This window comes from Theileria annulata, chromosome 1 (assembly GCF_000003225.4).
Source record: "Theileria annulata chromosome 1, complete sequence, *** SEQUENCING IN PROGRESS ***".
Taxonomy (NCBI): domain Eukaryota; phylum Apicomplexa; class Aconoidasida; order Piroplasmida; family Theileriidae; genus Theileria; species Theileria annulata.
This window is the reverse complement of record NC_011129.2, coordinates 1,411,091-1,436,495: the sequence shown is the minus strand read 5'-3', so window position 1 is coordinate 1,436,495 and position 25,405 is coordinate 1,411,091. Positions and strand designations below refer to the sequence as shown.

The 25,405-nt window shown below is 32.2% G+C and overlaps 8 protein-coding genes across 8 annotated transcripts, besides 5 other annotated features; 5 read left to right on the top strand and 3 right to left on the bottom strand.

Moving 5' to 3' along the window:
* Positions 1–804: 804 nt before the first annotated feature.
* On the bottom strand, positions 805–4,183 carry TA20210 (RNA-binding protein, putative; the record flags this gene model as incomplete). Its single annotated transcript, XM_949108.1, has 6 exons — positions 805–1,272; positions 1,368–3,053; positions 3,098–3,792; positions 3,889–4,001; positions 4,038–4,116; positions 4,150–4,183. 6 exons carry the CDS (start codon positions 4,181–4,183, stop codon positions 805–807), a joined length of 3,075 nt encoding a protein of 1,024 aa, XP_954201.1.
* Positions 4,184–4,491: 308 nt separating this feature from the next.
* TA20205 (schizont protein e) lies at positions 4,492–6,213 on the top strand (the record flags this gene model as incomplete). The annotated part of the gene is made up of 10 exons (XM_949107.1): positions 4,492–4,607; positions 4,639–4,764; positions 4,794–4,868; positions 4,918–5,071; positions 5,102–5,218; positions 5,256–5,416; positions 5,449–5,577; positions 5,623–5,850; positions 5,938–6,033; positions 6,090–6,213. 10 exons carry the CDS (start codon positions 4,492–4,494, stop codon positions 6,211–6,213), a joined length of 1,326 nt encoding a protein of 441 aa, XP_954200.1.
* Positions 6,214–6,352: 139 nt separating this feature from the next.
* On the top strand, positions 6,353–7,509 carry TA20200 (proteasome subunit alpha type 5-2, putative; the record flags this gene model as incomplete). The annotated part of the gene is made up of 4 exons (XM_949106.1): positions 6,353–6,366; positions 6,401–6,759; positions 6,848–7,057; positions 7,328–7,509. The coding sequence occupies 4 exons, from the start codon at positions 6,353–6,355 to the stop codon at positions 7,507–7,509; spliced, it is 765 nt and encodes a 254-aa protein (XP_954199.1).
* A 223-nt stretch (positions 7,510–7,732) lies between these two features.
* TA20195 (uncharacterized protein) lies at positions 7,733–10,417 on the top strand (the record flags this gene model as incomplete). The annotated part of the gene is made up of 3 exons (XM_949105.1): positions 7,733–9,457; positions 9,553–9,986; positions 10,096–10,417. 3 exons carry the CDS (start codon positions 7,733–7,735, stop codon positions 10,415–10,417), a joined length of 2,481 nt encoding a protein of 826 aa, XP_954198.1.
* Positions 10,418–10,457: 40 nt separating this feature from the next.
* On the bottom strand, positions 10,458–12,461 carry TA20190 (uncharacterized protein; the record flags this gene model as incomplete). The annotated part of the gene is made up of 1 exon (XM_949104.1): positions 10,458–12,461. One exon carries the CDS (start codon positions 12,459–12,461, stop codon positions 10,458–10,460), a length of 2,004 nt encoding a protein of 667 aa, XP_954197.1.
* Positions 12,462–12,938: 477 nt separating this feature from the next.
* On the top strand, positions 12,939–14,441 carry TA20185 (uncharacterized protein; the record flags this gene model as incomplete). The annotated part of the gene is made up of 1 exon (XM_949103.1): positions 12,939–14,441. The coding sequence occupies one exon, from the start codon at positions 12,939–12,941 to the stop codon at positions 14,439–14,441; it is 1,503 nt and encodes a 500-aa protein (XP_954196.1).
* Positions 13,452–13,520: a sequence feature (4 probable transmembrane helices predicted for TA20185 by TMHMM2.0 at aa 172-194, 234-256, 340-362 and 395-417).
* Positions 13,638–13,706: a sequence feature (4 probable transmembrane helices predicted for TA20185 by TMHMM2.0 at aa 172-194, 234-256, 340-362 and 395-417).
* Positions 13,956–14,024: a sequence feature (4 probable transmembrane helices predicted for TA20185 by TMHMM2.0 at aa 172-194, 234-256, 340-362 and 395-417).
* Positions 14,121–14,189: a sequence feature (4 probable transmembrane helices predicted for TA20185 by TMHMM2.0 at aa 172-194, 234-256, 340-362 and 395-417).
* Positions 14,442–15,102: 661 nt separating the features above from the next.
* TA20180 (uncharacterized protein) lies at positions 15,103–17,914 on the top strand (the record flags this gene model as incomplete). Its single annotated transcript, XM_949102.1, has 6 exons — positions 15,103–15,164; positions 15,216–15,548; positions 15,580–16,386; positions 16,426–16,896; positions 16,930–17,200; positions 17,312–17,914. 6 exons carry the CDS (start codon positions 15,103–15,105, stop codon positions 17,912–17,914), a joined length of 2,547 nt encoding a protein of 848 aa, XP_954195.1.
* Positions 17,789–17,857: a sequence feature (1 probable transmembrane helix predicted for TA20180 by TMHMM2.0 at aa 808-830).
* A 325-nt stretch (positions 17,915–18,239) lies between the features above and the next one.
* TA20175 (DEAD-box helicase, putative) lies at positions 18,240–24,789 on the bottom strand (the record flags this gene model as incomplete). The annotated part of the gene is made up of 11 exons (XM_949101.1): positions 18,240–18,541; positions 18,579–19,322; positions 19,393–19,666; positions 19,699–19,764; positions 19,824–19,948; positions 20,161–20,553; positions 20,587–22,740; positions 22,804–23,081; positions 23,177–23,335; positions 23,421–23,968; positions 24,055–24,789. 11 exons carry the CDS (start codon positions 24,787–24,789, stop codon positions 18,240–18,242), a joined length of 5,778 nt encoding a protein of 1,925 aa, XP_954194.1.
* Between the last annotated feature and the right edge of the window lie 616 nt (positions 24,790–25,405).

The following is a 25,405-nucleotide window of genomic DNA, read 5'->3' as shown; positions in this document are numbered from 1 at the left end:
CAGGCAATTAGGGCTTTAAATGACATTATAATGTAATCAGAGCATTCATTCATGTGTTTACAGGTGTCAAATTGATTCTATTCACTAACGGCGAATACAAAGCGATGGAATCTTCTTGCTTAGATTCTTACACATAATGTTCAAAATTCATTTTTCACATATTCTACTTTCATTTCTATTATATTTTGATGATTTTATTAAAAATACTCAGCAAATTATTATATTTCCTTGAATGTGTGGTAGGAATTTCTGAAATTTAATTTAAATTGTTTCACATTAATCAGTAATTTATTTTCATCCAGTTTTTATAAATTTTGTTAACTGCTGTGATTAATTTTAGGCTGTTTTACCCTTCACAATTCAAAAATGTCGTTGAATCTTCAGAAGAAGCTGGACGAGAAAATGGCGAGTGAAACCGGGACTATGTCGTATGTTTGATGAGAAATATTTGATTTTAGACTTTCTCAATGCATGAGTAAACATGCTTCTGAGTTTGCCAAGGCCGCCGCTGAGAAGCGTCTCAAGTAACTCTTACACATTTACTTCAGCTCAGTTAATCATTCCTGAGTATCCAGTCCAAATAACTCATATTTCTTAGAAGAAATTTTTATAACAATTAATCCTTAATTTTTGTACTGTTAATGATTCTTAGGGTTACCAATAAGGACAAGGTTGACGAATTCACTGGTGAGGGGACCAGAAAGGAGGAGCCTTTGGAACCCGTGAATGAAAACCATTTCCTAAAGCCTCAGCAGTTGTAATCCCTTAATGTACCATACTATAATACATATGAGTCATAGCATATTAGTTAGAGTGTATTTTATCGAGGTGTGGCGGTCCTTTGGAAATGTGCCTAAAGAACCTGAAAATTTGAGAATTTATATCTTCTCCCTTGATATTTTTTGATTCTTGTGTAACTGAAGTTTTTTTCAAGGCACTTGTTAGTAAACGGTTAATTTTAGGTTTTGTGTACCCGTACGAGTGAATGCTAGCCAAAATTGAGCTCACTTGTGATTTCGACAGTTTCGGGACTATTTTAAACATTTTTTCATATAGAAACCTTGCGAATTTGTCAAATTCCTCTGATCTACTCTTCTGAGACAAGCTTAAAATGCACTTGATAATCTGGTCGTCGTCCAAATCAAGTTCTGGAACCTCGTCAAAAACATCAAAATAATGCCAGGGTTCTAAATTCTGCCTCTTAACTTCATCAATCACCAACTTATCATTTATATATCCTCTTTTAATTGGTAATAATAATCTTACAAAATCCTACAAATTATATAAAACCTATCATATAATTAGGTAATAAATTTATACAAATAACTCATAAATTATAAAACTAAATATATAACTTATAAAAATACTTTGTGGTTTAGATTGTTTAAATTGTTTGATATGATTTCGTTTAGGTTATTGATTAGGACTTTGTTGTTTAATTTTGTTTTGGTGTAGAGGTTAAATATTGTACAAACTTGAGAGGGCGTCATTTGATTAATTTTAGAGTTTACTTGTGTAAAAAGGTTAGAAACAAAGATTTTCTTATAATTGTAGAGACACTTGCAAACAATTACAAGTTGTTTGGGACTGAATTCTTGATCCAAAATCTTCTGCTGTACTCTACTCACTAGCACTGGGAAAAAATGCTGGTTTCTAAACCTTGTGAAAAATAGTAAAAGCTGAACCAAGTCTATTGGTTTGTAACGGTCTTTATTGGAGTTTAGGATTGGAAGTAGTTTTTGTACCAGCCTAAGTGGATTTCGATCAATTTTATACAATACATAAAAACAGTATGAGATGCTCCTGTCTGTTAATGCCAAGTAATTCCAATTAATTACTCTTAAATATCTTTTTACTGTCAAATTATTCAGCTTATTTTGATCATTAAAATACAACACAAACTTGCTCAGCACATATATCTCGAAATTAATATCTGAAATCTCATCCTTCTCCTTGCTCATTTTATTTATAAAGTACGTATAAAGTTTATTTACAGTGTGAGGATGAGTGTAATTCGGGTTTGAATAATATGAAAGTGCGTTTAAGACATCAGACGTTGTAAAATTACAAGTATTTAGATGAATTCTAAGATTCAAGTTTAAAAGATCTTTCTGATCCTCGATTAACTTCACTTCATGTTTACTCAGAAACTTCAGCATTGAAACCACTGAATCTTTAGGTAACTCAGTTAACATAGAGAATGAACTCGTTATTATTGGTGAATAAATAGACTCGGGGATTAAATAATCAGAATTGTGAATATCCCTCAAAATCATTACTAAATCTTTCAAATTATACTCGTAGTCTACAAAAGTACTTGAAATTTTATCCAAGTCGAAATCAACATAATTTCTAATCTTTAACAAGTATCTCAGACAATTAACCAAATTCTTCCCAGAATCATGATTTAACTCCTTTAAAGTGATTATAATATTATCCATAAACCCCTCAATACTATTATTGCTTGACAAATAAAAGTGATATAGTTTTAACACTTTAAACAGAGAACCATAATTTATTATATTCTTACATTCCATAACGGACTCAAGTGTCTGATATACGATTGAATAATCTTTTATAAAATTTGTACAGTATAATAAACTTTCAACAGTGTTGATGTCAGGTTTTAGACCGAAATCCACAATTCTTGAGTATAACTCTGACTGTAGTTTCAGTGTTAACTCAGTATTATTAAGTTTCCTGAAGCAAAATTTGGTTAATTGGGTTAGAATTTCAGTTGGTATGTAGTGGATATCTTTTGAAAAGTGGTTAAGGATTTCACTAATACTCTCTGGTTCATTTAATTTGTAAAAAATCTCTACCGACTTTAGCAAAGTTTCATAGTCAATAATCTCCTGTTTGAAATCCAAGTTCTTTGACCATTCGAGAACCTTGTCATCAACCACAAACCCATCCCTAGTAACAAGATCGTGTAACTTTTCTATACCTAAATCTAATTCCTGTGTGCTTGTGAGACTTCTAAAAGCACAATAGAGTGGGAATTTTTCCGATATTGAAGTGTTTATAAACGTAGTAGGCCGAAACTTAGTTAACTGAGTATACAATTTGTTGTACATTTTAAGATTTAGTGAATTACAAAATAGTCGAAAATATGTGTGTGGTTTGCTGTTGTCAAGTTTGAAAATTTTAAGTCTTTGTATCCTAAGAGTAATTTTGCATGAATTAAGGCTGAACGCATTGAGTGGTTGGAATTTAGAATGGATCTTGCTGTGTTTGGTGACTTTTCCATTAAGTTGTCTATCTTTTTGACTAATTTGAACACGTCCAACATTGACATATTCTTAATAATGTAGAACAAATCATTATTCACTATTTTACCGTTATCTATAAGCAGTTCAATATCCGAACGAGGCCTTTTGGGCTCGACAGTTAATTCTGGAACAATAGGCACTGAGTGTGTTACTGGCAAATTAACCAACCCAGTAAGATTAGGTATGGGAGGTGGATTAGGAATACCAGTCAGTGGATTTAGCCCTGATAGAGGTGAAAGTGTAACCAAAGAAGGCGGGACTGGTGGAGTTGGTATAATTGGTGGAACTGGTATTGTTTGAGGTATAGGTATTGGCTGTGTAATTTGTATACCTAAGTTTGGTTGTGTAATAGGTATAATTGGGATCTGAGGTGGTGGCGGTGGTACAACTGGTCCTTGAAATTTCCTACTATCAGGGTTGACTGATGTAGGTTTATCCTTAACAAATATCGAATCAGATGTTAGTTCTGGGTATTTTTTACGGTAAACATCATCACAAAAGTCTATCTTTATCGGTCGACCTATAATATCCATACATACTATTTATAATATATTAACTATATAATATCCTATAGTATATTATAATATAATGTTATATAGTATAGTGTATGGAATACCTCGAATTTCTTTACCAAGGAGCCTTTTAAAGGCTTCTATACACTCTGGTTCAGTTCTGTATTCAAGATGGGCATACCCTCTGCTTCTATTAGTGTGAGGGTCTCTTCTTATTCTAGTAATAATTAATATTTATGAGGTGATGACTTACGATAGGTATCGAATTTGTCCACAACCATGAAGGAAAACTCTTATATCATCTTCGACAGCATCAAAGGGTAAATTTCCAACTAAAATTGATAATTAAGATTTAATAAACTTACCAAATAATTTAATGTTCCTTTCCTTGACATTCATCTCATTTTATTAAAAAAATATTCTAGTTTCAGTATGGATGGGGAATGAAACGTATTTTATATCATATTACAATATTTAAATGGTTTAGTTGTTTTAAATTCTGATCTCTTTGAGACTATTTTCAATTGATTTTACAATATTTAACCTGTTTTCATTTTTAATTTTGATTCTATCAAGTTTAAAACTTACACATTTGACCTTCCATTTTTTTAGCACAATTAATTCTATTAATTTCACTACTTTTCCACTATTTAGACTCATAGTGTTTAAATGATGGCCGGATTATGATAAGGAATCCTCAAGTGTAAATGCCTCTAATTAGAGCGAGGGAGAAGGCCATTAATCGTGGCGTAAAACACGAGGCCGTTGTTCGTAGAATAGGAAGGCGTGTTCATAAAAGGTTCAGATCATGGTCCCAGCAAAGGTACAAAGAAATAATAATCCATTATTTATAGGACCAGGAAGTTCTGGATGCCTGCAAAGGTGTCGTTACATAGTCCTCTTGACCTAATGGATGGGTGGTTATTATCTGCAGCTGTGCAAAAGGCTGCAACTCTTAGGAAACATGACCTAAAGCTTTGGTAACTTTTCCATAATTAAAAGTTGTTAGGCATGGATTCGGTAATAGACTTTTGGAACTTTCCCACACTCTCACCGGTCAACAATTAGGCTACGTTTATTACGGGTATTACCAAATACCTATTAAAATTCATTTATAACTGTTATGATTGTAGATTTGGTAAAAGTAGATTTTTAAAGCCGAGCTTGTATGAGGAAATGATGAAGTTTACTGAACCAATGCTGCCAACCTTGAATAGCCATAGTCTAATGTGTATTGCATGGGCACTTGCCAGAGTCCAAATAAGAAATGAACAGTTTCTCTCAAGGGTATTGAAATTGAGTTATTTTTCTTTTTAGTATTCGCTTGAAGTTGGAACAAGATTAGATGAAATCAGGACTACAGATTTAATTAAGATTTGTAATTCACTGTCAAAACTGGTAAATCCACTCAATACTCTATTGGCAATATTATCTGTTTATAATAAATTTGATAGTGTAAAAAATGTGTTAGGATGGATATACTAATTATTTGAAGGAGAAGTTATCTGAAAAGATGGTTGAAAAGCTGGAATGTTTGTATGCACAGGACTTTAGAAACGCAGTTAACCTTTTGTCCATTATTCATTTGTATGATGAGAGGACACAAATTTACCTTTTGAGTCGATTTTCCAAGTAATCTATCAAATATTCAAATGATTATTTAGGATATTTATCTGTGCCAGGCCTCAGCATTTGCAACAGGCTTATTGTTCAGCCGTTGCAATAAGGGTTCTTTTACAGAAAGTTTGGGCACAATTAGATAAATCAGTCAAAGCCTTTTATACACGTCTTAGGTATTCATATATAGAGTTTTTTAAACTGTCATCTGTATATATTAGTATGAGGAAAATACAGCAATGTTTGAGAAGGCCTTCTGAGTTACAATGGGACGTCTCTAACATTCTGGCAAAGATGGGAATTCATCATAGAAACACATTTTACTGGGGATGCTTTTGGATAGATATTGGTGAAATCAAGGACAAATCAAACTGTTGGTTCATAGACGGACCATCTTGCTTTTACACTTCTACTACAACATATACAAATAAAGTCAAATTACAACATAGGTATAATTTACTTAGTTCCCTCAATATAATCATTACTATATATAATAGTACGTAGTAATAGTAATGAGTATGTATAAGTTGTATTAGGATATTAAATAATCTTGGATGGAATATAAGAAGAGTACAATGGTACAAATGGGTGGATTATATGAATGATACAGAGGATAAAATTAACTATATAAGGTATTTATTTACACATTGTACAATAATTTTCTGTTGTTTGTGTAATGAATATTTAGAAAATTGAGAGAATCTGAATGTTTGGGTGAATTTATACACGAAGATCAACTTGACCCTCTAGAAATTAAGCAAAAACTTGATAAAATTAAACAATATGTTAATCCCAATCCAACTCAAACTTAATGTAATATATACAATACTCAATAAAATAATATAATATATAATATACGAATAAATAAATAATTCTAATGTTAATAATAATATGAATAATGATTGATTCCCCATTGAGTGATTCCATTTACTATTTTAATAGTATATTAAAATGTTCGCAACAAGGTAAGTGTCAATTTTAAAAAACAAAATTATATAGAAGCGAGTACGATAGAGGTGTTAATACTTTTTCGCCTGAAGGTCGCCTCTTTCAGGTGGAATATGCACTTGGAGCAATGAAACTTGGTAGTACAGCCATAGCAGTGGCGACAAAAGAAGGAGTTATTTTTGCCTCAGAGAGAAGGTCAAATTCTCCCCTGCTGGAGTTTGTTTCCCTGGAAAAAATCATGGAAATCGACGACCATATAGCCTGCGCCATGAGCGGCCTAATCGCAGACGCCAAGACACTTGTAGACCACGCCAGGTCCGAATGTGTTAACCATACATTTGTATATAATGAACGTATGGGTATTAGATCTTGTGTTGAGTCCATTGCTGATCTTGCCTTAGAATTCTCAGGTACCCCTTATTCACATATATTCTTAGTATTAGTATAATATTTTAGTGTTGGTAGTATAATAATAATGTTAGAATAATAATGGAATAGATGTGTTTGATACTAAGAAGAAGAAGACCATGAGCAGACCCTTTGGAGTTGCGTTGTTGGTGGGTGGTATTGATTCCGAAGGACCAGTTATATGGTGTGTTGACCCCTCTGGGACCATAATTAAGTACAAAGCGGCCGCTATCGGCTCAGCTCAAGAAGGTGCTGAATCAATTCTCTTGCAAAAATATGATGAAAATATGGAATTTTCAGGTAACTTACTAGATTCCTTACTTCCAAACTTTTAGTATATCAATTAGTACATAATATTAAATAACAATTAAATAAGTATTTAAAATGAATTAATTCCGTTTGAAATTTAAAAATGTGCACGGTGATGAAAATTGTTTGACATAATTTTTGGTTTTTTGAACCTTGTTTGTTTAACGTCGATTTTAGTTTTTTATAGTAGATCCGAACTTTATAATAATTTATAAACTATTATTAGCTAAAATAATTGCTAGTTCCTAAACTAATGTTCAGATGCTGAGGTGCTTGTACTTGAGATTCTACGACAAGTTATGGAAGAAAAAATGAGCCCAAAGAACGTGGAAATGGCGAGAATCAGAGTAGATGATGTTAAATATAGAGAATATGATGAAGAGTCATTGGAAAAGCTGATTTCAAGTCTACCAGAACTGCCAGAAAACCTAGGTGCGGAGTAGACGCAAATTTTCCGAGACACATTTTTGATAAATAATCTTTTTCGCTCTATAATTTGTATTTATTTTTTATTTATCGAAACTAGTTTCAAGTATTTTGCCCTAAATTTATTACTAGAGTTTACACAGTCTTGAGTGTACAGTATACGATATAAATGTAAATCATGTTTATGGTATGAACATAAGTAAAAGAGTTTGATTGTTTCAATGTTTTTTGAGTCAAATTATGTGTTATAAGTTTTTAATCAAGAAGATCAGATCTCAACGCAGTATGGAATCTATTAAATCAGAAGGTAGGATGGACGCAGATGATAAGCCAAGGCGCAAAACCAAATCATCAGATAAGGATAAGAGCAAGTCCAAAGACAAGTCTTCATCTAAAGACAAAGATAAATCCAAATCTAAGGAAAAGCCCTCAAAAGATGATGGAATATTAAAATCTAAGGAAAAATCTTTGAAAGATAAGGAAAGTTCTAAATCTAAGGAAAAGCAAACATCTAAAGATGAGGGAATATTAAAAACTAAGGAAAAGTCCTCAAAAGATGATGGAATATTAAAATCTAAGGAAAAATCTTTGAAAGATAAGGAAAGTTCTAAATCTAAGGAAAAGCAAACATCTAAAGATGAGGGAATATTAAAAACTAAGGAAAAGTCCTCAAAAGATGATGGAATATTAAAATCTAAGGAAAAATCTTTGAAAGATAAGGAAAGTTCTAAATCTAAGGAAAAGCAAACATCTAAAGATGAGGGAATATTAAAAACTAAGGAAAAGTCCTCAAAAGATGATGGAATATTAAAATCTAAGGAAAAATCTTTGAAAGATAAGGAAAGTTCTAAATCTAAGGAAAAGCAAACATCTAAAGATGAGGGAATATTAAAAACTGAGGAAAAGTCCTCAAAAGATGAGGAAAAGAAAAAAACTAAATTAAGGCGAAAGTCATCGTTAAAGGACAGAACAGTAGAAAATAAATCGGAAAAGGTAGATTTAGAGTTACCAAAGGTGAAGAAACCTGTGGTGAAGGTTAATAATTTCGATGATGTCCCAATTTCAGGTTTAAAAGGAGCCGCAAAGAAAAGTTGGTGGGAGATGGACGGAAGTGTACCTGATGAGTATACTAATGTACCTCATGTCAATGATCCAATTGAGGCAAAACCTATAAACAAGGTAGATAAACCGAGTGTTAGGATCGGGGGCAGTGTCGAAATTCATAGTAAAACTCAAAATCTTGGAAATGTAGTTAAGTTTGGAACATATATACGACAAGATAAGCCCAGCCATATTGATGAAGAAAAAGATGAAGAAACCCTAAAAAGAGGGCGCACTCTGAAAGGATTAATCTCAAGAAACCAAGATTTAAATGATACTGCCATAAGTAACACGTCGTACAGAACGGCAAATTCAAACATGAGTTCCTTTTCAGGTGAACTGAATCATGAACCAATTGCCAAAGCTCCGCCCTTCCAATTTGGAGTTTCATCACGCAAAAGCGAGCCACAAAACAATTCAGGCTTTGGTTCCGGCTTTAAGGACTATTTGTCTCCTTCAGAGAGTAAAGTTGAAGAGCACAAAAAGCAAGAACAGCAAGAAGATGATACGGCTGAACCCAATGAAGAACCACAGAGAAATAATATTTCTCCAATGCCAACTGGTAATACAAGACCAACTGAACCTAAATTTGATGAAAGGCCTGAAGATGATAACGATGAAGTAAATGAAGCACCACAGACAACTGATAATTCTCCAAGGCCCAGTTTAGATACTCCAATTAAACCTAAATTTGATGAAAGACCTGAAGATGATAATGAATCTCAGCCAATTTCACGACCCTCAAGACCAACAGTTGTCCCACCACGGGAACCTGCGAGATCAGGCCCTGCTTCGGCAGCCAGATCCAAATTTGCAATTCCAGTTCCGGTTAAAAGAGGGGGTGGTCCAATGCATGCGAGAGCTGTTAGTTTTATTATAATTAGTTATTTCTCCCATTAATATTTCTAGTAGCTATCAGTAATTTGTTTTTAACTCCAAAACTATATTCATGGTTATAGGCGCCTGTACCAAAAACACCCGAAGATTTGATTAAAGACTTGATGCAAAAGATATCGAAGTTAGAGGAGAAAAAATACAATGAACACACGAAGTTACAGAAGGAGTTTGTCCAAGCGATTTTAAAAAACCCGGACGTTTTGGCGAGTTTAGAAGATGATTTGGTTATAAAAACAGCTATAATAATCTCTGAAGTCGCGGGAACAAACAGAACTAATCTTTCCAGGAGTTCTTTGATTTGCCTTGGTATTATGTTCGAACAAGCGCCTCTAACTTTGGCCCCTTTAATTACTGATACTATAACTTTGTGCTGTAAAAAGGGTGTATCAAGTTCGCCTGAACTTCTCATTGTTGCCTCTAACTTTTGCCTGGCTAAAATTTGTTTATATTCCAACGAATGCAAAGTTATTCAACAACTTGTTTCATCTTATCGAAGGTATTTCATCACCCATTTACTACTTAACTATAATATATCATATATTAACTCAGATATACAGTAACAATACCAATACTATATATTTAACTAATATTAATGTATTGATTAGTAATAAAACATATCAAATAATGACATTGAATGCTTTGGTGGTTATGATGGACAGATTGGGTCCGGATGTGTTAAAGCTTAAATATATAGTCGGAATCGTTGATGTTGCAGTAAAGGGAATTGCAAGTGGTGGAGTTCCTGCTAGGACTGCTGGAAGAAATATTCTTGGAATGCTTAAGGAATATTCTAAACTGGACCAATACCTACACGCGTGTAAGGCTACCGAAATTGATATAAAAATAGTAAAAGCGTCAGTTCTTAAATACGACGAAAATGACAAAAATGAATTCGTAGATAAATATTGCAAAGATTTAGAACTTTAAAACCTAATTTGCTTTTAATAAATATTACACAATAGAAATATTAAATCTTAATTGGACTGTATCCATTTAATGTTAAAATATGTTTATAAATGTTCACTGTAATTGAATCCCACTTCTCTCTTGATTTCCCATAATAATACACGTCTTTAGTTCCTGGGACTAGGTAAAATGGCCCTAATACATCCTCACCAAACTTAAGTAGTAAACAATCAACCCTTTCAAAAGTTAATTGTTTTGGGACTAAATTTACTGGTAAAATTTCAATTTTCAACCGAGTGTAATTCATATTTCTAGACTCCAGAAGTGAATTTAACACCTTTTTATCAAACTCTCCAATATAATACAGTAGTGCCTTCAACAATTCATTCTTTTTAAACTCTGAGATCATCTTGAAAATGCATGAAACTTCAGATAAATACTGCGATAGCCTGGAACCAGATCCAGTAACACATGATGGAAACACTATAGTGTATAACAAGTATTCTGGATCATCACCAGATATGAATGAACGCGATATTTGACGTAAACACCCAAAAGTTTCTGGTCTCGAAATTTTCCAAGAACTGTCCTGCAAGGTATCAATGTCAAATAAAGATTTGAAAATTGAGAGTAAACCGGGTCCAGGACTAATATTCCTATAAAACAGGATAGATAATATTCGAAGTGAGAATGAGTAATCTAGCACCCTTTCGTGGTCCAAAAATTTTTGAAGACATTGGTCATAAACGGTGTTAAAAGGGTCACTGTAAACAGTGTGTAGGTTAAACAGAACTTCAATTAAAGAGTCGATTGGGAAATGATCAGAATTCACCTTATTAAGGATTTGTAAAAATAAATCCTCATCTTCAACTGCTAATTCAACTAAATTTTTACTGATTGAAGATAAATACTTGGGTCCGACTTCATTTACAGCTAAAAATATTTTGAAAAAATCAAGTGATTTTGTGAGTAAAGTTCCAAATTCTTCCTCTTGTATTAAGTTATGTTCAACTGCATTAGAATTATTTTTGAAAAGCAAATTCAGAGCTGAAAACAACAAATCCCATTGATAATCCTCACTCAGTAAGTCTGAAATCTGAAATAGTAATTTAGGAAATGATCTAGAACCACATTTATAACAGTTGTTGTATAACAACAAAATATCAACCTTGTCAGTTAATTTTAGATTACCAACGTCAATGTCTGAGATAATCCCATGAACAGTGGGAATGATTTGTGAATCAAAAAAATCCTCAACACCTTTGGGTTTGAAGTGTGAAAGACATTTAGAAATTAATACAATTGAATTAAGTTTATACTGAGGAAGTAAACTTTGGATTCTAAAGTACAAGTTCATGAAGACTGATTCATTATACCAGTCGAGCTTATAAATGTAATGCAACGTGGACAGGATCTCATCGGGTTTCATGTCCCTCAAGTAGTATTCCAACTTATCCGACACTATATTTAGTATTGTTTCGTTAGTTATGTTGTGAATTGAAATTGATTTGAGAAGATACTGGAGGTCAAGGCTATTCATATCCAGCAACAAACCCTTATTTAGGATTATCAACCGTTCTATTGAATCATTATTTACATATTTAGACTCTGAAAGTGTTAAGAGAATGTTAAAAAAGGACCTAGAGGTGATCTTCAAACTATTTGAACTTATTCTGGACAAAATTGTGGCACAAAAGGACTCATTTAGCCTGTTCATCATGTGCAAATATTTAGATATAATTGCCAGCTGCTTAGTGTTCATGTAACATAACAGGTTTGAGACCTTGTTAATGTACACATCTGCTATATCTCTTATGGTTAACGGTCCAAGGTTTTCCTTAGTTTCTGAGTCCTTATACCTGATCTCCAAATTTGACAAATCTATACTTGAATTCCCCTTAAACAGTGAATAATACAAGAGGCAAATGTCCTTTATGCTATGTTTCTCCTTTGATTTCCTGTGAATTCCAGTCAAAATATCTCGCCACTTTGACAAATCATAATCTTCCTTACTGGCAAGACGATATAGTGACATAAAAACATTAGGAACCTTTTTAGTCTGCATTTCCCACTGTTAAACAGTATGAAATTGGTATTTTATGAGGGAAATGTAGGTTTAAAATAAAGAGGATTGAGAAATTATAAATGTATTACACATTTCTAAATAAATAAGAAACTAATTTAACATATTGTAAAAATACTAAAAATCAATTTTTGATATAATATAAGGGAATTTTAAAGGGTTATGGAACGAATTTATTTATTGTTTAATTTTATTGGATTCCACCACTAATTTAATGTGTAAATTTCAATAAATAATTCAAAATAAAGTTTAAAAAAATAGTTTTAATATAATTAAATAAAATTTTATCATTAATTTTCCAAATTTTTAATAATTAACATAATTAATAAAATGAACACATTTTGAATCATTGAACCGAATTTACTAATTTATTCCAATATACATATTTTAACATTGTACATAAATAGTACTAATAGTATATAAGTAAATTAATAGAGTGTGTGAAAATGTGTCGATACAATGAATAAAATAACGCTTGCAAAGTTTATATTTACTGGTACTAAGGTAAATGACGAGCATGAAGATATATATGATATTATAAAATCTGTTGATGGTACTGGAAATGTGGAGTATGGTGTACAGGAATTTCACCAATGTCACCCTGTTGTAGACTTTCATGAGCTGGAAATTCCAATTAATAGCACAGATAATGAAGAATTTGAGTCCCAAATCACTTCCAATACACTGGAAAACATATCTGTAGTTACAACTCAGAAGCTTTCTGGTAGTGAAGAGTATAATTCACAACTTTCTAAAGATAATGGCAGTGTTAACGTTATAATTGAGGATGATCGTGAATATCCGAGGAATAGTTGTATATTTAACCCAATTGGCTGCATGTTTAGCACTAAAGCTTTTAGCTTTATTCCAAATAGCATAAGTGACCAGAGCAATTTACTTTATTCAAATTACATTCCGTTAACTGAGTTTCGGTCGGAATTCACTGGCAAATATGACAAATTTATTAAGAGTATTGTAGGAAGTTTGAACCTTGTGTTGATGCTTTTTGCTATGTTTGTACCTTTATTTTTGCACTTATTCTGTCAATTTAGACTATATAATCACCTTTGGGATATCAGATCCGAGTCTAAATCAAACAAATTGATGAGTGATAAGGAAAGTGGTGATAGTATTCTAAAGCATTTGGCCCACTTTGAAACCTTTTACTTTGTTGGAGTTTTAATTTACTCTGCTATTCAGGTGATTGGGTTCCTAATTACTCATTACCAATACAAATTATGTCTTGAAAACTTGTGTCTTGAATCCATTGAAGATTCGAGGAACACGTTTCAAGAGTTAAAGGATGAAGCTCTGGAGAGGCTAGAACACATTTATTCCAATAACAAAATCCTAGGAAAATCGAATCTTAAGAATAGTAAGATGAAGTTGACTAAGGATTTTGATGAAGCGTCTGGACAATTTAACGAGTCAAAACTGCAATACGTCTGGAGTAAAATGAAGGGGCTAAAAATCAAAGTATTTTTCCTAAAGATTTGGGGTCCTTTTGTAATAAATTTGATTTTTACAGCTATTCTCTGTTTCAATCTGTACTACAAAAGGGTTAGAATGAACAAGAGGGTGCCCTTGGGGCATGCCAAGATAGTTTCGGATTTACAGTGGTATGCTGCCATTGAGTACGAGGGGTTATGGTGGATTTTTGCAGTGTTTGCAGTTAATATAGGAACTTGGATTTGTCTATGTTGGATTAACAGAAGAGATAGTTTCTTAAATGCATTGTGTAAGGCCAAGGGACCAATTAACAAAATCGTAAAGGAGCTTACAAAAGATGTTTCAAGAGAAATTTGGAACAAGGAGATGATGAATATTTTGAGCAGATCGTTTGTCCATGAATCAGAAGATTGGCCTAAATATCAAAAATTCTCTAGTGAAATTAAAATAAACTTAAATAAACCAAAAAGTTGTCCATACATTTGTAAACACACGTTTAATGAAATTACCTAATTCAAATGTTAAAGTTAATGTTTTCCCAAATTAAAAGAAATGGCCTAATTAAGTCTTGGAGTAACTTTTCCTCTGGAATCTACGAGTCTTTGATATGCTCTATCAAATGCGTTGTATCTTCCGTATTCGTAAGCCCTTTGAATACGGGCCAGTAAAGGCCTCATATTCTTGGATTTTCCCGTAAAACGGGCGTATTTCTGAGAATGTTCAGATGCTGGAGTTCTTTTTTGTCCTGAACCAGCTGCGGTTGTCTGATAGAATACTCTAAATTATATTTTAGTCCATTAAATGTGAACTTACACATGTTTATCAAGCCTTGGATCGTATTTACGTAACGCCATCCTAAACTTTGATTTTAGTGGTGAAATATGTGTCAAATAAAAGTATCCGGACTGGACACAGCTATTTAACTTAACGGGAAGACGCTTACTATTACTCCTGAGTAAGATTCTAGAGAGGAAAATCATATCAGCAAATTATAATTTACACAATTAAATTTTTTTCCAAATAAATTAAAATATTACGCAAATAACTAAAGTTGTGGAATTAAAAAAATAAATAAACATGAAAACTGAAATCATTCGTGACAGTGAATTTTAAATGGTGGCGTTTAACATAATTTTAAAAAACTAAGTATATATATTATTGTATAAATGATTAAATGAGTTTACATAATTCGAGGGGAAATTCCTTTAAAGGGATTCCCAAAAAACCTAAAATCGAGTATTTTTTTCGCTTTTTTTTGTTTATTTTACTATTTTTTGTCTTTCTCAGGAAAGTCGCTCTGATTAACAAAAGCCACTTAAAATTACAAGACAATTTCAGTGCTTATGAGTCTAAATTAACTACTAGCCGAATTAAGGGGAAACCTTTTAACCCTGATTTATACTCATTAAAAATTGACTTTGCCTCTGAAGAGTTCGGCACTAAGATTATCGCTCATTCCAAGACCTTATCAAAAGTATCCAAGATTTTGGAAGATGATTCGTGTTCATATATGCTTACACCTTGTAATACTTCGGACTGGTTTGTTTTGTCTTTCCCCGAGAGTATTTTGATCCAGGAAATATCATTTCTATCTTTCGAATACTATTCATCATTATACAAGTTTGTTTTAAAGTATAATTTCAATTTTTAGGAAAATTAGAATCTCAATTACAAGTTCTTATCCTAGTGGGAAATGGCTTACCTTAGGTGAATTGGAAACCGACCCTTCCAGAAATGAGATTTTCGACCTTTCGGTCGTCTGTAACACTGATAAAAATGATTGTTGGGGTAAATACTTGAAGGTTGAACTCCTAGATTACCACAAACTCGAGTTAAACTACTATTGCTCAATTACTAAGATGATGGTCTTTGGAATAACCGCTGTAGAGTATTTGGAAACTGAAATCTCTGACGACAGTTCTCTTTACAATACATTCATTCAGCCAAATGGTACTGGATATCCCCCAATCACTCATGATACTAATACTGTGGATGAAAGTTCTGTTGTCTCGAGTAAACACTTGACTGGTATGGTTACTAAAGGTAGTGATGTGGATAGCATTGTGGTTACTAGTAAAAATGAACCCCCAGTTGATAAAGAAGTTTGTGAATTGAATGTGTTTGATGAATCTCCGATAAAGAAATTGTCAGATTTAAAGTGTTTTGGAAAGAGTTCCGAAGTGTTGAACCCAACCTTTGTGTATGATATAAAGAATGTTATTGTGAAATCATTTTACAAATTCCTAATGCGACTAGCACTGAGAAAAGATGATAATTTTCATAATAAAAAGCTAATTTACAGAGTATTGAAGATTGGGAAAATTAAAAAGTATTGCGGTACAAATTTCCTTTTCCAGTTCGACTGTAACAGGTTCATCACACACTTACTTTTGGAAAAGTACTCTGTATATTATTCTAACATTTTGGATCGAATTAAACTCCCTTCAAGACATCTCTGGTTTGAAAGTATTATTTTTCACTTTTTCAAAAACAAAAGGCATGTTATAAGTAGGATAATGAATGATGTGGGAATTAAAGAGGTACCAATTTTGGTATGTACAGAGTCGATTGGTTTCATTTCCAAATTCAAGTGCTATTTCTACTTTAACCTGAAATCATTTTCTACTCTTCTTTTTACTCAATTTACTGAGGGTTACAGAATTCACACAATTAACTCTAGAAATTCTAGATTAAATCACAATTTGCTGAGTAAACTATATTTCTTTTATGTTGACAATAAAATTACTGTCATGACAGCTCCCAAATTTAGAGGATTAACAGTAGATGACGAGAGTTTAGTCAAAAGATACGACTACAAGGTTAAGGATAAGTATATATCAACTGTCACTGTAATAAATAATAAGTTGTATGTTAATATGTCATCCAGTTATTCCACTCATTTTCCCTTTGATATAGACCCACCAGATCCCAAACTTGATAATGAACTAATCAAGGCAAATACTTCCTTGTATAGAATTGACTTTTTATCAAATATCACTAGGTATAAAGATAATCTAAATAGATTAAACATGTCAAAAAGGTTCGATCAAAAGGTCAAATTTCATGAAAAGGAAAAGTTTAAACATCATAATTATTACCAAGATGAAAACACAAAGTCTACAGATTCTAAAACACATAAACATGTACTTTTAAAATTATCCGAACGTATAAAATCTCTCGAATTCCTAACCAATAAACTTTCCAATAAAATTTATCAACTTGAAAATCTACTCAACTTTTACATTAAAAGACAATTTTATTACAATCAACATGTAACATAATAGTTAAGTATATAATAATCCCTGTATGGGTATAGTTAAATAACCTTCGTCATTATAATTGGTTATCTAGTCCATATGAATAATTCTGTATTATGTTTTTAGGTGGAATTGGAACGTGAACTGAATGATGAGTTTGAAGTAATATTAAAAGTATTGGATATAAAGAAATATAAATTGGTTGTACGAGATATTTCGAGTCTTAGAAATGCATTAAGGAAAACTGAATACTATTATAAAAGAATAAAACAATATAATGAATATGAGACAAGTTATTTGTACATTAAAACCCGTGATCTTTTACGTTTAAAAAAAAGTTTATGTAAATTAACAAATTGCACTTCTGAAAGGAAATCATTTAAAAGATGTTTATTTCTATGTAAATTAAGCAAATTTTATAAACTCTTCAATAAACGAAAGTTGGCCAAATCTATTGCAAATTATGGTTGTAAATGTGTTCACAGTACTCATTTCCATAATTTATCTCTAGACCAAAGAGACGAATGGTTGTATATGGACAGAAATGACAATTATAATGTTTTATTAATTTTAAATGATCTTGTTTGCTTTTTTAGGGATAAATTTTCTGGTTACTTTAATTTTTATTTTCTATTCCTCCTGTACATTTGTACACAAATATTTTGGATTTGTAAATTCAACTCACATGATAAAAAAATCAGAAAATTACTCATTTTAAAAAATAATTAAATCAAACCCATTTAATTAATATACTGTAATATATAATAATTGTGTTGATATTATTTATGCTATTACTAGTTTTATTTTGTAGTTACGAGTTAACACATTTTACTCTCTCTTATTACCAATACCACTAATAATAATAATAAAATTCTAATACTTAGAATACTATACAATGTATAAAATATGTATTATAATTTGTATGTATATACAAAAGTGTATAATACTACAGGTATACTAATACACTAGTACTGTATAGTACTATACATATACAAATATATATATACTAATGTACTATATACTATATACATATAAGTATAGATGTGTATGAATATTATTTGGATTTATTGTTAATGTGTAAAATGATTTGTTGATCATATGATAAAAGAGTTGGACATGATAAAATTAAAAGCAGAGTTAGATTACTACCAATGTCAATACGTAATCTGAGAAGATAAAAAATTATTAAAACATACTTGAAAGAGTGAGTCGACTGTTTATAAACCTTTTTATAGCCATAAATAACATTAGTTGATTGATTTACAAGAAATAAATAATGAAACTCAGTAGTGTGATTGATTTCATCTAACATAACGGCCAAATTAACAACATCACTGGATATGGTATACTTCCCTCCTATAACAAATTATACAAATTTAAATATTTTAGAAACCTTTAGGTTTGGAAATACCATTAACCTTTACACTAATTTCATAGTTGACTTCAAATACCAGTTGTAAATTTAAAGGGTTTAAACCCAAGTGAAGGCACTTATATAATAATAGTAAATATTCGACATTTTTAAAATTCCGATTAATAATAAAGACGTCAAGTAAACACTGAAATTTGATTATTTCAATTAAACTAACCTGTATGATTCTTGGTAACTGATCTAATATTGATTTCGTATCATTATTATAATCGAACACTGGTAATTTCAAATTGAACAGTCTAGCTTGGAATAGTAAAAAAGTCTTTGCATTAGGGTCCGAAGCCTCAGATTCAGTTATTTTACTAGGACACAAGTTAGAAAGTTGTACATTATATACGTCTTCATTATGTCTCAGAGGAACCAAGTTAAACTCAGTAGCGTTGGAAAGTGTTCTAGCAATTTCATAGAAGCCGAGATTCTCTGAAAAGTCAATACTAGAAAACTCATGGATAGTCTTGCAGTTTACGTAGTATTGAGAGGCCAAAATCCCATTTAATGTTGGAACTAAAAGTCCATGTTCGATTATTTTGAGTTCATCCTCAGGATACTCGAGGGCAATACAACCCAATTTAACCAAACTTGAAATTGAATTATTAACTATTGCTTCACAAATGTCTTCTAACTTACTCCCGTCAACACAATTCAACTTGACAACATTCAATAAATTAGTACCATCATTCAATACATCTCCTTTATCTTCATACACTAATAATATTATTATAATATAAGTAGTATAATTATATAGTTGAAAGTATACAAATATTGTAAAACGTACACATGTTAGGTGCTTGTGTGTAATATTTGGGATTTGATTTGAGTCTTTTGTAGAGAAAAGTGCGAGAAAGATATTCAAGAGCACTTTTTTTGGTTGTAACTGAACCAGTGGCAATTTCGGAATTTAAGCAATCGTTGATTTTCTCCAGAAAAAAAGATTCAGTTGGGAAAGGAGTGAACATAAATGCCTTATAAAAACCCACTTTTCTAGTCTCAGTAAACACATAAGCATAAGCTTCACCGTCGTAAATATTCCTTCCAGCTCTTCCAACCATCTGAAAAATTATTAAGACCAAAAAAATCTCACTTGTATTATATCAGTTGCAGAATAATCAATATATTTTTTAACTCTACCGTCATAAAATTCAGTACCCTATTCATCCATTAACGACTAAATAGTGATATTTAACTAAGAAATTAGGTAAATAATACTTTGATTATCACTATTTTTGCCGGTAAGTTAACTCCCCAGGCAAGCGTAGATGTTGCAATTAATACTTTGAGTTTACCATTTAAAAACAAGTCCTGGACCAGTTCTCTATCCTTAGTACTCAATCCTAAACAGATAAAATACTATTTATAATTACTATACACTATTAAATAATTAGTAATAAGAGTGAGGAAATTCTGTTAACTCCTAACAACAAATATTATTTATGTGGTGAAAGTGTTTACTCGTAATAACATAAATAATGATATTAGTAACAACAACAATAACAGAACAAGGATTGTTAAATAAATAATTTGTATGAGTATATGTAAAAAGTACCTGCATGATGTATTCCTATACCATGAGGAACAAAAGTGTTTAACCATTCGTCATCGAAAAAGTAATTATCACAAGAATTGGAGAAAGAAATGTTATGGAATTGAAGTAACCCAACGAGATCCTGTGCAGTCATCCTAGTTTGTCTCCTCGATGAAACAAATATAAGAACATTTGAACTGTGATCATGTTTTATAATGGTATCAAAACAAGGTTTATTCATAGAATTCATTCTAGGGCAGTATGCCTTTATGGAAAAGCCATCGATATATAGATTACACTTAACAGGCCTAACAGCAGGTGAAAAGTTATAAACATTTGGTATGCCAATCCACTCGGAAATCTCATTTAAATTAGACAATGAAGTACTCAAACAAATATACCTAACTTGAGCTCCTAAACGCAATTTTTTTTAAAAGTAAGATTAACCTGTAGAATGATTAATGGTATATTGTCTTGATATTATGGATTCTATAATTGCGCCTCTAGATTCACCTAATAGATGTAATTCGTCGAGAATAATTAGGGCAACTTTAGTAACAAGTTTCTTCCTCCTCCAGTGCCTTGAAATACCATCCCATTTCTCGGGAGTTGTTATCACGATATCATATCTATCCAATTCATCTCTCTCGAATTTGTAAAGTTGGTTGTCCAGATTATTAGAAGATGTATCCCCAGTGAGTTGGAGTATTTTTTTAAAGTGTAACTTCTTACACCAGTCCTTAAACCTTTCATGTGCAAGAGCTTTGAGAGGAGCAATGTAAACTGCTATTTTGTCTGGATGTTTGTCAAATAGTCTGAACAGACCTAGTTCTGCGACAAGTGTTTTCCCTGATCCAGTGGGTGCGGCAACAACAAGACTCTCATCAGTCCTGAAAGCCTTGTGGAAAACCTGAGTTTGAAGTGGATTAAAATAGGGGAATTTGTACACATTGTACTGGTTTAACACACTTGTAGGTAATGGGTTAAGTTTCAGAAGTCGAGTATACTTATCAGCCGAGTTGAATCCCTCACCGGTAGTTTGAAGCTTTGTTGAAATTTCAAAACTTAATCCGAGCCAATTACTTGAGAATATTTTGACACAAAACGGCTCATTTCTATTATGAATGGGTACAAAAAACTCAACGAACTGGACACCCTTGGAGGTAAAATTTACCTGAGAGTGTGAAAGTAGTCGAGAACTTGTGCAAACCCAAACATAAAAGGACTCATTGGAACCATTCCACCTCTTACTCCACTCGTTTTTAATCTCAACTGAGACGGTCAACTTGGTAATCTTGTCAGTTATGGGCTGATTATATAGTTTAACCTCAGGGTATGGAATGTACTTGATATACTTGTAAATCGTTAAAGCTTCTTGTTTTGATCTTACAATGTCCAAAACTTCTTGGTAACTGAAGTTGACAATATCCTCAAGTTTAAATCGTGTGAATCTGTCAACTACTGAGGGCGAAAGTAGTACTAAGTCCTTTGAGGGTGTGGTGTTATTCATGGGAGAGGTGAAATTTGACAGGATGTTCCTATTAAAAATCTGTCTCTCAAGTATTATAACCCAGTCGTGTATCTGTTCAACTGGTGGTCCGCAAACAGTTTCACACATTGAAATTTCAAAGTAGGCTCTGGCAAGCCTTGGAACATTTTGAACAATGAAGTTCAAATCCATGGCTAGGCTTGATGTTTTGATGAATAATTTGGCAATGTACGCTTGGATCAGAACACTAACCTTGTTCTTAATATGGTTTATTCCACCCTTGGGCTTATATATAACCAGATGTGAATTCATCAAATCCAACAACTCATCGTATTCTTCATTTCTATATAATATTGACTCAAACTCTCTGCATTCGCTGAGCTTATCGAGTATAAATTCGTGGTTAATTAAGTCAGCTCTACTATTTGCGTATCTATCCATCATAATTCCGTCCTGGTAATACAAAAGAGGGTTTATTGAGGACGCGAAGTTATGCGTAGTTTCGTAGTCTACATAATATCTGGCAGCTATTCTGCCTAAATCGGTGGAAGAAAAGTCGCCTGTTTTTGATGAGTACCTGATCAGCTTAGACTTATTCAAATTTTTAGCGGCATTTTTTATTATTTCATGCCTATACTTGAGAAGTGTGTCATCATCGTCACCGTTGATCCCATAGAACAAAGGATTTTTAACCATTCTAACGAATAGATATGTGTATTGTAACCATAACAGAGCATCAGTGTCATTATTGATTGAGCCTATTGCAATCTCTGCGTTTAGGAAATTCTCCAAGTGCATGTGTAACTGGGATTCTATTGGCACTCTTTCAGTTTGCATTCTAACGTAATTATACAAATTTTTGTGATCAGTTAATAAAATACCCTTCCCTTCAACGTCAAACTGAGGCCTTCCTGCCCTTCCCATTATCTGGTTCAGTTCCAAATTATTAATATTTCTATCAACTCCAACTCCTCCAATAAACGTGCCCTTGATTATCACCGAGTGGGCTGGCAAATTAACTCCCCAGGCAAGTGTAGATGTACACACCAACACTTTTATCAATCCACTTTTAAACATTTCTTCCACTAAATCTCTGTCAGATTTACTTAGACCTAAGCCAAATTTATATTCCTACCACTGTTAAATGCATAACTTTATTGGTGTAACTAGTTAACCTGCATGATGTATTGATATTGAGTAATCTGACAATAGTTTAAGGTTATTTCTTCTCATTAATTGGGCTGAAAATCTTTTAACTTGGGACAAGTCTGGTTCAAACAGCTCAGATTTTTCACTTTTGTTCACCAATTCCACAATTCTAGATGCGGTTGTAAACGTTTCATTCCTTGAGTGAACAAATACCATACACTGTTTACCGCTCTCAAGTGTCTCAACTATATGATCAAAACATATCATTAACATATTATTCTTATAAATGTCATCATTCTTTATTCTATATTCATATAATTAATAGTTAATACTATGTAATATATACAGTATATTATGTATAGTATATAATATATAATGTAATTGTAGGTATAAAAATACCCATAAAAAATTTGCTGAAGAGGAACATGTCTGTATTCTCGACCAAAGTAGTAAGTATGTTCTGGAGGCACTCTCAAAAAAGTTGCGATATCTTCGTAGTTTGGTAATGTGGCGGACATTCCAACAACTCTTCTAGTCACCTGAGTCCACTCAATTAATCTACACATTCATATCCACCAAACTGTATATACTAATTATGTATATGTTTAGTAGTATTAGTGGCATAAATATGGAGAGTAATTACCTGAAAAATCTAGCTGCTATGGTTTCAATAACTGGCCCTCTTTCATCATTTAGGAGATGAATTTCATCGAAAATAATGAGGTTAACTCTGGTGAGAAATGAGTCATCAGACTGAGTGGCGGTGGAAAATGAGTTTCTCGTGACGACATCACATTTTTCAGGTGTTGTTACCAAAATGTCGATTTCCTCCAATTCACTCTTTGGAACTTGAAAATCACCTGTAACTTCCCTCACCACAAGCCCTGAATGTGCAAGAGATTTTGAGTACTTTTCAACAATTTCTGAGGCCAGGGCTTTCATGGGTGAAATGTATATAACTTTACCGCACTTCTTTCCCTGTTCGAAATATTCGCGATAGTTTTGTAACAGGCATAAAAGTCCCACGTTTGTCTTTCCACAACCAGTTGGTGCAGATATTAACAGATTTTGTTGTGTGTTGAATGCAGAGTTAAATACTTTAGACTGGATCAAATTTAGTTTTTCAACACCAATAAAAGCCCTTTGAACCCATTCTGGTAATGTTGAAATAGGTATCAACTCATCTTCACTCTAATAATTTTCATTCCGCCCTTAACTTGTGTAATATATAACTGTATATTATAGTTATCTGTGTAATTTGGAAGTGAAAAAATTACCGGGACAATTCTATTTTCAGAGGGTGGTATGACAAGTTTTTCGTAAATTTCATTATCTTCCTTAATTAAGTTTAGGCTTAGTTGTTTTGGAAATGTCACTGCAGTGTTAAACTTCTTTTCTGACTTGAAATCAAGGCCAATTAGGCAAAACAGGTCCTGGGGAGGTATTTGGTACAGTAGAATTTCGAGTCTTTTCTTTTGGCTTCTAAGGTCTCTTCCAGTTTTCTGTAGCACTAATCTATTAAGTCTTTCATAATTAGCATCGTCTAATTTATTATAACGAATTTTTGTGCAGAGTTTATCCAACATTGATTGCCACTGCCTGGTTAAATTTTGGCGAAATGTTATGAGCTTTGAGATGAAGTTGAGGTTATTGAAGCCCAAAGTATCACACAAAACAGATGCAATGATCTCTGAGTTATCTTCTTTCAACAGCGTCAGGATCTGGTTCATTAGTGAAGCTGGTGAAAGGTTTTCTGAAGTCTCACAAATCCTCTTACAGTTTCTCAGGCACCATGTAAAGGTACCGGCATCCTCAGTTTCAATATACTTCAGTTCATCGTCATCTGATACTTTTTTATCTTTGTTTTCTTCAGATTTCCCTGAAACATAGTTATTTATCCTCAAAGAACCTTTAAAAAAAAGGTTATAGCGGAGCTGGTACTTTAGGAGGAAGCTGTCCCATGGAATCCTCAATTCATAGGGACTTGTTACGTAATCACCTACGTTTACCATTTATTTTAGGGGAATTTTACACATAATTAATTAAAACTTCATTTTTTAGTGATTTTATGGTTTCGAACTATTATACATATTATATACACAATTAAGAATATTATAACAAATTACTATAACGTATTTTTATATTATTTTCATTTATTAATTTAATTTAATAAAAACATATAATATGTATGTATGATTTCTGATAGTTTGAGAATAGAGTTACAGTGCTTGATATTAAGGTTATACTAGGGAAACGACCTTCCTATTATTTATTAATAAATAACTGGATAAAATTGAACGTTTTAAACAAATTCTGTGGACAACTAAAGTATGGAATCCTGGTTCCTAACACAATGGATTATATTCAGGTAGTAACAGAATTATAACAAAAAATTGATAAAATATAATTTTACTATTTTAAAATTAATAAATTAATTAATGGATTCGAATTATTTAACATTTTTTTATAAATTCATATACACACGCACATCAGTTTCACTGGATCAAACTAAATGGAAAAGTAATTTGTTCATTTAGTTTAAGCTTACACATTAGTTATTTTTTAAATAATAATTCCAAATATTACCCATTTCTTTAAATTAGGTGGTTAAAATGAAAAGTGTTGATG